The sequence below is a fragment of the Cinclus cinclus genome, chromosome 14 (genome assembly GCF_963662255.1).
Source record: "Cinclus cinclus chromosome 14, bCinCin1.1, whole genome shotgun sequence".
Lineage (NCBI taxonomy): Eukaryota > Metazoa > Chordata > Aves > Passeriformes > Cinclidae > Cinclus > Cinclus cinclus.
In genome coordinates, this window is record NC_085059.1 from 21,013,033 (window position 1) to 21,024,883 (window position 11,851).

Sequence of the window (11,851 nt, forward strand, 5' to 3'; positions counted from 1 at the left end):
CCCTTCCTCGTAGGGAGGCTCAAACTTAATAACTTCGATTTAGAATAATAAATTCACATACCCAGCTTTGGGAAGGGTTTTCAATTCCCTCCCATAAATCAGACCCCAGAGGAATCCCTGTGTCACTGAAGCAAGTGTCATATCAGCAAAATCTCAGGAATGCTTCTGACCCTGCAGGGCACAGAGAGAGAACAGCAATGGCAGTGCCATTTTCAGTGTTCAGCAAGTTAGACCCGGAGAGGCATTGCTGGGACAAAGAGAGCACGGACCTGGGCTGGAACGCACTGGTACCAGTACCCCCTGTGCAGCTGGACTGGTACCAACTGCTCCTGCTCTGGCACAGACTGGTCCCAGTACCCCTGCACACCTGCACTGGTACAGACTGGTCCCAGTACCACCTGCGCACCTGCACTGGTACCACCTGCACACCTGGCATGGTGCTGACACTGCCCCACTCCTGCTGAAGGAGCAGCCCATGGTCAGAGCTGGCTGTGCCTTTCCCCTCTGTTGAACACTTGTCCCACGGGATGCAGGAAGGGTGAACACCCCCGGTGTCCCCAGGACCCATGGACACCCCAGTGTCCCCAGGACCCATGAACACCCCCGGTGTCCCCAGGACCCATGGACACCCCAGTGTCCCCAGGACCCATGAACACCCCCGGTTTCCCCAGGACCCATGGACACCCCCAGTGTCCCCAGGACCCATGAACACCCCCGGTGTCCCCAGGACCCATGAACACCCCCGGTGTCCCCAGGACCCATGGACACCCCAGTGTCCCCAGGACCCATGAACACCCCCGGTGTCCCCAGGACCCATGGACACCCCCAGTGTCCCCAGGCTGGCAGCAGCCCAGCCCAGCCCAGCTCAGGCTGCACACACCCGGCACGGCTGCCGCCCGCTCTCGTCGCACGCCGGGCAGCGCAGTGCCCGGTAGGATTCCCGGAATCTGTTTGCCAGCATGGAGAACTTGCTTCCGTGGCACAGCGAGCAGGGAGCACAGCCTGAGCCTCTGCACTGGGAACAGCCGTGTGCAGCATCGCCCTCCTGAAGGAGACAGCAGGCAAAGTCTGTTAGCGGGTGTGAGATACCAAAGTCAGGAACATTCCAGAAAGGGAAACTCTGACTCCCGGTCTTTGCCGTCACAGTTGCTCCTGATACACCACTCTGCCTGTGACAATCGGTTCTCCACAGCAAGGACTTCAATCAAAAGGCTCCCACATGCTTGGGGAAAATTTGTGGCTACTGCTAGAAAATGAGAAGTTAATGTGAGTGGGATTATAACACACAATACTCCAAACTCCTTCTCCTCTGCACAGCTCCACCCATGCTCCTCTCATTTTTATCATGCCATTTCCACTCTGTGGGCTCAGGTTTGAGCCACACTTCATTTCTGCAGGGATTGCCCATCACACTTTCTCCCCAAACCCCTCGTCACTGCCACGCACACCCTCTTTGAGCTGTCTTTTGTGCCTGCCTCTCTCCCACTGTGCCAGGCAGCCTCTCTCAAATCCCACCTTGAAATTCCTGGGAGCAGAAGGGCTGCGGTGACCCACTCTCAGTACAGGCCAGGCTCAGTTCCATGAAACTGCATCAGCTCCACAGGACAACATCAGGTTTTGTGGGATCTGATCATGGTCAGACTAATTGGGATTCTGACCAACAAAGACTCCCCCATGAGAAAGTACATGTAAGGCACAACCTTATTTCAGCTGATACTAAAATTTTAGCCTGAAGCAGTCTCAGCCACAGAGCAGCTGTGTTTAGCCTTGTCAGGCTGGAGAAGCTCTGGGCTGTTCTTATCCCACTGGGAGGGGTGACAAGGGATGGAGCCCAGCCAGGCTCTGGAAATGCCAGCCATCTCCAGGGGGAGAAAGGAGTGGGAGACACGAGCAGCTGGAAGCAGTCTGCTGTCCCAGAGCATGAGCTCAGCACAGTGCGGGTCCTTGTCTCCTGAGGGAAACACGAACAGAGTGGTGCTTTTTACCCAGACTTAGGTACAGAGATGAATGGGGCTTGGGCGGTCTGACCAGGACTAAGGGGAAAAGGCACTTTCCTTCTTCTCTTACCTGTACATGCTGGTTACAAGTGACCTTATTCTCCACATCTTTTTTATGTCCACCACTAAACCATTCTTTCTTGTCCCGGTACACGAATGTCCAGTCATTTATTCCCTCAGAATGGATGATTCTTCTCATGAGCTCTTTCTGGTCCATCGGGGCACGGATGATTTTCAGGTTATTGGTGTAGATGATGATCTTGCCAAAATCTACAACTGGGGAACTCTGAAGAAGGAAGTTACCAGTGTCTCACCAGTATAAATTCACTCTGTAAACACTGTTGGTCCCTGCACTTCCAGAGGAGCCTCCCCTCCACCAGGCCAGCTCCCCTGACCACCCCCAGAGCATTCAGAAAATCAGTGCAGGTACAGCCCTGATGGGTGAATTTGTATTTTTTTTCTAGTAATTTTAAAGCTAAGCTTGGTGAAACATTTCCCTGAGAGCAGCACTTCGCTGACCTGGTCCCTCCTCCCTGGGTGTTGTATGGAGTTACTGGTATTGTTTTACACACTCTTCATATTTCACTCCAAGGGTCTGTGTCAAGAAGCCATGAAAAAGGAGATGTTCTCCTAAAACATGCCCTGAGTCACATCAGCTGCCAGGAGGTGTTTGGTGCTCTCCTGGCACTGGGGCACCTGCTCCCCTGTGGGGAGAAACACGAGGGGCAGGCAGGTGAGGCCAGTCCCGGCCACATGCAGGAGGTGAGAGCCTGGTGTGTGTTACACAGACACGGTGTCTCCAAGCTCCAGTGCGTGCTGGTGCAACACAAGCTGGGACTGGACACTGTGGTTACTCCAGTATCTGTGGCTGGGGAGGCTGGGGAGGGAGAGGAGTGTTACCCAGGAATGCAAAACAAATTAACGGGCTGGATAAGATCACAGCAGTGCCCTGTCTTTGGGCAGGAGAGATTCCTCGTGGTCTGATGTTTGCAGGCAAACTCCATGTCCAGTGTGTTAGCAGGTCAAATATCAGCCAGCTGGGTTTCCCACACACAGCTGTGATGAGCACCAGGAATTAACAGACTTTCAGTGTGCTCAAATCAAGGCCATAAAAAGTATTTACACATGTTGTGCATGTACTGCCTCTTTATTAGGGCTAAAGGAACACTTCTCTATCAGTGGCATTAATTATATGTTAAGAAAAGCCGGTGAAACTAAGCTGGGATTGTCAAAGTAGCCAAAGAGGAATTCTGGCTGCCAGGGGATGCAGACACCTGGTACCCTGATGGTAGCACTGGCTTCCTGCCAGATGAAGTCACACAACTTTAATATTTTAAATATATCTAATTAACTTAACATCCTCCTTACATTTGACTGATCTAGATGTAGCAGGATTCCCATGTACAGATATCAATATGTATGGAAATGTTCTCTTATACTCTATCCAATGGACAGATGCAGATCAGCACCAGGAGAAGCCAGAGCACAGCTGGAGCACAACTGGCAGATGCTGTTCCCTCCTGCCTGCACTGGTGCAGACCCTGAGGATCCTGCCATGTGTGGCATATCCAGCATGTGGAATTCCTGGGATAATGGCTGGGGATTCACAGCCACCCTTTTCAAGTCCTGGTCTGACAAAACATTTTTATCAGGATAAGGCTGCAGTGTGAGACCCCTGTCCCAAGCTGCTCTGGGCAGGATTTATCCCAAAGCCGGTCCGGTCCCAGACAGGGCGCACCGTGGCCAGCACTTACCCTGCAGAGGCTGGCTCCAGGCTGGCAGTCGCTGGCCAGGGGCAGGGGCAGGGTCCCCGTGAGCCCGTGGCTCTGATCCTCTCGGAGGATGCTGATCCTCTGGGCGCTCAGGGCTGTGGGCAAGTAGAAGCTGTTGTGTGGCTCCTCCCCAGGCTCGCACAGGGGGTCTCCTGGCTCGAAGCTGTGCCGCAGGAATCGTCTCGAGTGCTCCTTGGCCGGGGGCTCGAGCTCCTGCCCATCCTCATAGACCTGCTTCAACACCCTGCCACTGTAGGCTGAGGAGATTTTGAACCTCACCTTGCGGGGCCGGCCCTCGTGCCAATGGCTCAGCTTCTTCTGGGGCTCGTCCATCCTTGGAATTGCAAGCTGCAGGTCCTGGAGATCAGCTCCGAGAGCTTTGGTCCAAAAGAAACCACTCCCGGCTTCCCCCCGCCACATGATGTATAATTCAAGGTTTCTAGTAGTTCCTCTCGTCTTACGGCAAAACCGACACCACTGGATTAAATATTGATGGAAATTCACAAAGAGAAAATATCACTGGTAGGGAAGTCAAAAGCAGGTTGGTGAGGGGGGGCCAGGCTGGACACCACAGGAAGAAAGGAGTTAACCTGGAAGGAGAGGATTAAATAGGAAACTCTACCCTTGTTTGTGAAACCATGGAAATGTTTCTGCCACAAGCTGTGATAAGAACTACCCCAAATACATCATACCAGCAGCTTTTCATAATTTTCTGACAAGGTAAAAAGTTAAAAAGACAAATTCAGAGAAAAAGCAATCCAGCCTCATAAATTGCAAATGTGAGTAATTCCTCTCCCATTCTCACACTGAAACCCTGAGAGCACAAAGCTCAGTTTCATTTTAATCTAATGTGTTCCTCTACAGGTTGTGAGATCTAATTAAGATATTATGTCGTTAATGCTCAATTCTTATTTGTAATTCTTCATGCCTTTTAGGGGCTTTTGGACTGTTCTGGGTTTGGTTTTCATTTTTAGGAGACAGTCATGACCTCAGGCAGCCCCAGCTGAGGGACTTCATTTCCCCAACACTCCCAAACCTCCATCTCTGGGCAGCCCATCCTCAGAGATCCCACCCCAAATCTGGCACCTCACCCTATCTCTGGCACAGAGGATTTGGTTCCTGTGCCCATCCCCAGCTGGACACGCCGAGCTCCTCCGACCTTTTGAGGGGTAAAACAAAGAGTATGTGTGGTACAAAACACATCTACAGGTAACTGCTGTCTGGGCTTTAAACATCTGCCAACACCTCCTTGAATCACTCCCTAAAGGAGTTAAAATCTCTTCTTTTTGAGTTGAAAGATTTTAGTAGCTACCCACATTGCACATCAAGTGGGACTCTGCCTTGGTAGGATGTAGGCAGAGCTTCATTTAACTTCTTTCAGTTCAGAGCCAGCACTGTTAAAGCTTAATGCTCTCAATAGGTTAATTGATTCTGGTTTTAAGAAGTTTGTTAATGAAATCCTGGCATGACAGTTTGGAAGCTGCCTGCCCATAACTCCACTGCACAGACCTTCCACCAGCCAAGCAGCTTCTCTCATGACAGACACTGCTCTGAGGGTCCCTTGGGCTGCTGGAAGCCTTATCATAAGGACATGTAAAAAATTGTTTGTGGTACCAAGAGAACAAGCCTGGACAGCCCTGGGTAAGCACTGGAAGACCTGGGAGCCGCCCTCGGCATCCCCAGCACTGCAGGGCTGGTGCCAGTCTCCATCCTATCACACACCGGAGAATCTCACTCCGTATGAAAACTCTGATTTGTATGAAACACACTCGGCATTGCTGCACTCACTTGGGATCCATCCTTCCCCTGTGACCCCCACTGAAAGAGGCCTCAGAACTGCTGCTTTTCAAAGGGTCCCCAGCATCCATCCTCTGACACAAATCACATTCTGAGATACCTCAGCTGGAGATCATTTTCTTTTGGTTAAGGAAACAACCAGACAGGAAAGGAAGTTCAAAGCAGCAATGAGAGAGCAGAGCATGAGCAGCACTGTGAGCCCAGCAAAGCAAGTGGTGGCTGTGCAGTTGTTCCCAGGTGCAGCCACAGCTCAGACCCACAGCTCATCCTCTGCAGGATGCAGCCAGGCACAGCCAGCCCCTGGCACGGCTGCCCCGGTGTCCTGCAGCCACACCCGTGTCACCCTAGGGCCAGGACACACAGGCAGCTGCTCATCCCACAGCCTGCATGAGCCTTACTAAAAATACAGCAAAAATAACTTTGCATTAACAGTGAAATCATTAAGCTGCACGACCTAGATCATCACAGCACTATATTTGACTTCAGGTTCTGTTCCTCTGCATTTCAATGGCATCTGTCTTTCAGGCATGGGGTCTCTCCTGCCCAGCACAGCCCAGGGAGGACTGGGGAGCTGCAGGCTCTGCAGAACAGAGCCAGCCCCTGCCCTGAGCAGCACCAGGTGCTGCGTTGGAGCCACTGCAGCAAAGCTGGGGCTGTACAAAGCAGGGCTGAAGGAAGAGCCACACTGAGCTGGACTTTGAAGGCATGTTTCCACCTGCAAGCTTTGCTAGAAAATACTTTGTTGTGCTGTGCTTCCTTAGAGCAAGCACTGCTGCCCTGGTGCCCCAGCACAGGAGCAGGAGGGGGATGAGCATGGGGCTCTCAGCTGCAGGAGTGCCCTGCCCTCATCACACAGCATCGAGAGCAAGGGGCCAGGACACCAAGGATGCTTACAACAGCCAAGTGACAGAAAGAGCAAGGCCTGGGAGGACATTCACAGGCAGCCAGCACAGCCACCACTCCCTCTGGCCAGGCAGCCTGCACCTAGATTCCATCATTCCTTGTGCCAGGAGACATTGGCATCTGCAGCTAGAAGTGAACCTCCAAAAATACAAGTATTCTGGGAGTTTCCTGCCCAGCAGCACTGAGGCAGTCTCAGCTAAAGCCAGCACGGCTGGGTATGGATTTAGCTCAGTGCCTGACTCTCTGATGCAAATATCTAACACCTCCTTGGGAGTCCTGAGCACCTGATTAGATCTGAACCAAGGTGTGATGTCATGCTGCATCATCTGCCTTCGTGAAGGGGCTGGCAGCATTTCCTTTTGTGTTCAGCCTCCTGTTTTCACAAAAATGCCAAAGTCCCAGGTTATTTAAAGCTCTGTGTGCTTTAACGCTGCACTGAGCTGGATTCACAAGTCACGAGGGCGCACAGACACCGAGCTACACGTACACACCTTCACACTCTCCCTGAGCCCACGGAACTCCATCCTCCAGGAATCCAAGCTGAGGTTTCCCTGTGCCAGCACAAGGCAGGGCCGCTGCACATTCCTGGGGGCTGAAGTCAGCAGGACTGGGGGACGCCCAGCACCTCCGGGAGAGCTCCTTGATGAAAGCCAGCTTACCCTGCACCTAAGTAAGCACAAAAATCCTGAAGTCACAAAGAAACAAAGGGAAACAAAACAGGAAAAAGAGCTTCAAAGAGGGAAATTCCCAGGTACTGAGTTTATCTATGGACACAGCTCTCCCTGGGCTTCTGAGAGAAGCAGCACAGCCTGGGACCAGAGCCCAGGAAAACCCTGGGTGCAGTGGGCAAGGGACAGCCTGGGCACTGGCCATGGCACAGGGGCACTGGCCACTGCTTGGGGGAGCACGCAGGGCAGGGAAATGCCAATCTTCTGAATAAACCTACCTGGTGCTGAAGTGAGCACCTGAGGAGCAGTGCTGTGCCCCACAGCTGCGTTCTGTGGTTCTGCTCTGCTCTGAAGGGAGAAAGGATGAGTGTGCCAGAAAGCCCAGAGCTGCAGAGTGGGAGGCACTGGGCACTGGGCACTGGGCACTGCTGGGGGGCCAGGGGTTCCCAGGCAGCTCCAGCTCCCAGCAGAGGAGCAGGGGCCCTGGGCCATGCAGATCAGAGGTGTCAGAGCTGGGTCTGTGTCTGCCCCACAGTCCCACAGGTCTGGTGGCAGCTTTAGCCACCCCCATCCCATTCCTGCCAGGTGCAGGGACCAGGCGCAGGAGGAGGAAGAGGAGGAGGAGCAGGAGGAGGAGGCCTGGGTGACCTCTCCAGTCACAGGAAGGACACATCCATCCTCTCTCACTGTTGCTCAGCCTGGTTCCACCGCCAACTACTCCTAATGACACTTCAACAAACACACAACAATCTGTCTTCGTGAAAATCGGTGAATAAATTTAATTTAAAAATACTTTTCTATTTCTGGACAGGCACCACTCTACTTCAGCTACTTCAGAATCAGCTGAGGCCTTCACAGCACCCAACAGCCAGACTGCACAAGGCTCTAATGGCAAAATACAGCATTCAGCCCTCTGTGAGCTTAATAAACAGCGCCTCTCAACCCTCATCTATGTGAAGTGTAGATGGGGTCTCAGTGTTTGGCTTCTATCCTCCAGCTGATGTGCATGTACCTCATGAAGGGGAAAAAGAAGGAAAGGGAAAGGGAAAGGGAAAGGGAAAGGGAAAGGGAAAGGGAAAGGGAAAGGGAAAGGGAAAGGGAAAGGGAAAGGGAAAGGGAAAGGGAAAGGGAAAGGGAAAGGGAAAGGGAAAGGGAAAGGGAAAGGGAAAGGGAAAGGGAAAGGGAAAGGGAAAGGGAAAGGGAAAGGGAAAGGAAAGGAAAGGAAAGGAAAGGAAAGGAAAGGAAAGGAAAGGAAAGGAAAGGAAAGGAAAGGAAAGGAAAGGAAAGGAAAGGAAAGGAAAGGAAAGGCTGAAACTCACAGTTCCCCGAGGGTTTGTCTCTTGGTGCCCCTCGGGGCTGTGGGGTGGGTGCTGGGAGCAGGGAGGTGGTGGCTACTGGCTGTGCCCAGCACAGGGCACCAGGCATTGGTTGGAGAAGTGGAAAATTGTAGAGAGGCTCCTTCTCTGCTGGCTGCAGGTCCCCACACTCTGCACACCCCTGCAGAGTCATGCTGACCTAATTATGTCTTCAGGCAAACCAAATTTATTTACTCACTGTACCGGGTCCTGCTGCCAGCACTGCTGTGCACTCAGAGCCCACAGCCAGTGGCCACTGCCCAGGACCAGCCATCCTGGGCCAGGAGCAGCAATCCCATCCCAACCTTGGGGTCTGGAGACTCAGGCAGGTCCTGCCACTGGCCCCTTGCAGCAGCAGCACTGGGTGCTGTGTTTGTGGGTGGGTGGGAGAATGAGCTGCCAGCTCAGATCTCTAATCTGTAGGAGCCTGTAAGAGGCACCCCCTCTCGCTGCCCCCCAGCAGCTAAAAACAGCCTGAAAGGTCCCTCTTCCCCCGGGAAGGAGGCATGTGGCATCCACTCGCATGGTGCAGAGTGGCTGAGGCTTTTTATACCCCCTGGAGGTGCTGCTGTGCTGTGCCTTCTCATGGCACACACAGCCCTGGCTGCAGCTGCAGTGGCCACTGAACCCCAGCCCAGGGGCCACTGAACCCCCCTGTGGCTCCTGTGGGATGAGGACAAAGAATGTTTGCACCTTGCTTTGGGATCCATTGGAGCTGTTTTCTGAGTCAATGCTGGAGCTGGGGGAAGCCAAAAGAGGCACCCCCCGGGAGAGATGTGTGTGCAACCACTTGGTGTGGGAGCAAAGGTGGGCACATTGCTCTCGACGTTGTCTCCCAATTTCCTCCTCCACGATAAACCTCTTTGTGTAACCCAGTCTTGCAACACACATTTCAGAGGATCCATCCCTTCAGCACCCTGCATCCATCCCCTGGCAAGCTGCAGAGGCTCCTGGGGATCCGTGGGGCCGTGCCCAGGCAGAGCCCTGTGCAGCCTGCGGCCCCAGAGCAGCGTCCTGCACAGCAGGCACCTGCTGCATCCAGCCTGAGATAATTACAGCATCCAACACACTCTGCTGAAATGAAAGGGAAGGCTGAGCATCTTTCTAGCTCTGCCTTTATTCTTTAACCCCAGTTAAGAGTCATGTTGGAAGAGAGAAGCAGTGACAGATAATGAAGTTCAGGGGAATGGCCTGAGTGTGAAGTGGAAAACCAGGAAAGCCTCACATCCTAATCCCAAACTGGACACTGATATGCTGGGTGGCCTCGTGCCCTGGTTTCATCCATGTGAGCTGGGGACTGGGGGATGCTTAGTCTGAGGGCATTCCAGAGATTAATTAGCTTTCAGGAAGTGCTTTGAAGATTTACCGTGTTGTATTTGTATAAGTGTTAGCACAGCCGGAGTTTGTATTGCAGCAGAACGGATCAGAGCCCTGCTTGGCTGCTCTGGCAGCTCAGAAGCTGCCTCTGGAAAAGCCCTGGCCTCAGGGAGCCCCAGCCCCCTCATCCCCTGGGCCCCCTGGGTGTGCTCAGAATGGCTGGGTTCCCCAGCCTGGCCCCTCCTGAGGCACCTGCGAGGTCAGCATTCACTCCAGCTGTGGCCAGTGGTTTCCCTTGGGAATTCAGCAGGAGCTGTGCATGTGTGTCCCCCCAGCAGAACCTCGGTCCCAGCCGTGTCTCTGAGAGTGCAGCCAATGCAGCCTGGCCCTTAAAGAGCAGGAAAACCGAGGGAGCAGCCAGCAAACAGATCTGGCTGGAGATGAGCAGGAGCCAGCATGCAGAGAACCATCACTCGAGTTCCAGCACCTCTACACTCCACACTGCAGAGTACTTCAGAATTCCATGTCCTTTCTAATCTAATCAGAGGAAAATACAAACTGAGTGCTAATCACAGAGCACAAATAGGAAAAAATACATATATTAAAAAAACAACCTTCACCGCCTTTGTTTTCGGTATAATTTATGTCAAGCACCACATTTAGAACCGCTGGCAGATGAGCTGGTGCTGATTGCAGCATCATTCATTAAGCAGTGTGTGCCCCACCAGCCCAGCACACATCACCATGACAGACTGCAGAGCAGCACCAAAGCAAAAGGAAACTTGAGATGAAACAGAGTGAGGTCATTAGTTCCTGGCATTATCCTGAAAATGTTTGTCAACATTTTATTTTAGCCAAATGGCCACTGTATTACAGAAAAACAAAAATATTTTGTTTTGACATAATCATGATCTGGAGGGGAGATCTTTTGAAAAAAAATTAATCCTCTCCACACTGTACTTCTGAAGAATCCTGAGAGTAGGGCAGGGACGGCTGCAGCCTCATGATGTTACCCAAGACATCTTCGGATTTACAGTCTCGTCCCCTGGTATTTGTAGTACTCTTATGTTGAAAACACAGAGCTGAAACACAGCAAGGTTTGTAAAGAAAATGGTCTTAGACCTTAACTGCCCCCCTGCTCTCCTTAGGCAATCCATCAGTATGTGCAGAGATAGGAATGCAGCTGATAAGGGGAATGCCAATTACAGGTACCAGATGGTCCCTGGCCTCCCCTGCCGAAGGCAGCGCCTCGCTGGGTGGGCAAGGGCCCCTCAGACCCCTCTGGCTGTTGCTGGGCTCATGTCTGGCTGGGCTCATGTCTGGCTGGGCTCAGGTCTGGCTGGGCTCAGGTCTGGCTGGGCTCATGTCTGGCTGAGCCCAGGCCTGGCTGGGCTCGCACACGGACCCTGCCCGCAGGCAGCACGTTCTGGCCATGCTCAGCACCCACTCGCAGCCCCCTTGCCCCGGCACCAGCCCCTTGCCGAGCAGCCTGGGGCTGGGCGCTGCTGGAGCACAGGCAGCAGCAGGAGCACGCAGAGGGTCAGCCCGGCCCTGCTGGCGCTGTCCTGGCCCCCAGGCAGGTGCTCTCCAGGTGAGCATCCCCGGGAACGCCGGGCTGGAGCGGCCGCTGTCCATCCGGAGCACCAGGCGCAGGAAGCCGGGTCCGGACCGGGTCTGGCGCTCGCCGCTCTCTCAGCGGGCCCGTGGCAGCCCCCGGTGCCAGGGCTGCCCTGGGGACATCGCGGCTGAGCTGCAGGCCCGGGCTTGAGCCGCGCCGAGCGCCGGCCGCAGCCCCGAGCCGGGAGCCGAACAGGTTGGGCGGCTCCGGGCTGGGGGAGGAATAATCGCCCGGGGTTGATTGAGCGAGCTGAGGCAGCCAAACCGGGCGAGGATGGCACTGCGCAGCCAGTGAAGGGCTGGCTTTCCCTGGAGCCGCTGGGAGCGGGCAGGGAGCGAGCCCGGCCGGCACGGAGGGGTGCGGGTGTGCGGGATGGGCTGCAGCCCGAGCCCAGCCCCAGCAGCTCGGGGCTGATGTTTATCAG

At 53.9% G+C, this 11,851-nt stretch overlaps 1 protein-coding gene across 1 annotated transcript; it reads right to left on the minus strand.

Moving 5' to 3' along the window:
* Nucleotides 1-865: 865 nt before the first annotated feature.
* GRXCR2 (glutaredoxin and cysteine rich domain containing 2) lies at nt 866-4,102 on the minus strand. Its single transcript, XM_062501846.1, has 3 exons — nt 3,752-4,102; nt 2,068-2,283; nt 866-1,045 (listed from the first exon to the last, which is right to left on the minus strand). The coding sequence occupies exons 1-3, from the start codon at nt 4,100-4,102 to the stop codon at nt 866-868; spliced, it is 747 nt and encodes a 248-aa protein (XP_062357830.1).
* Between the last annotated feature and the right edge of the window lie 7,749 nt (nt 4,103-11,851).

Coding starts and splice junctions, on each gene's coding strand:
- GRXCR2 (XM_062501846.1), bottom strand. CDS start 4,102: ATGGACGAGCCCCAGAAGAAGCTGAGCCATTGGCACGAGGGCCGGCCC. Junction 2,284..3,751: donor CTGGAGCCAGCCTCTGCAGG/GTAAGTGCTGGC, acceptor TTCCTTCTTCAG/AGTTCCCCAGTTGTAGATTT. Junction 1,046..2,067: donor CTTGTAACCAGCATGTACAG/GTAAGAGAAGAA, acceptor TGTCTCCTTCAG/GAGGGCGATGCTGCACACGG.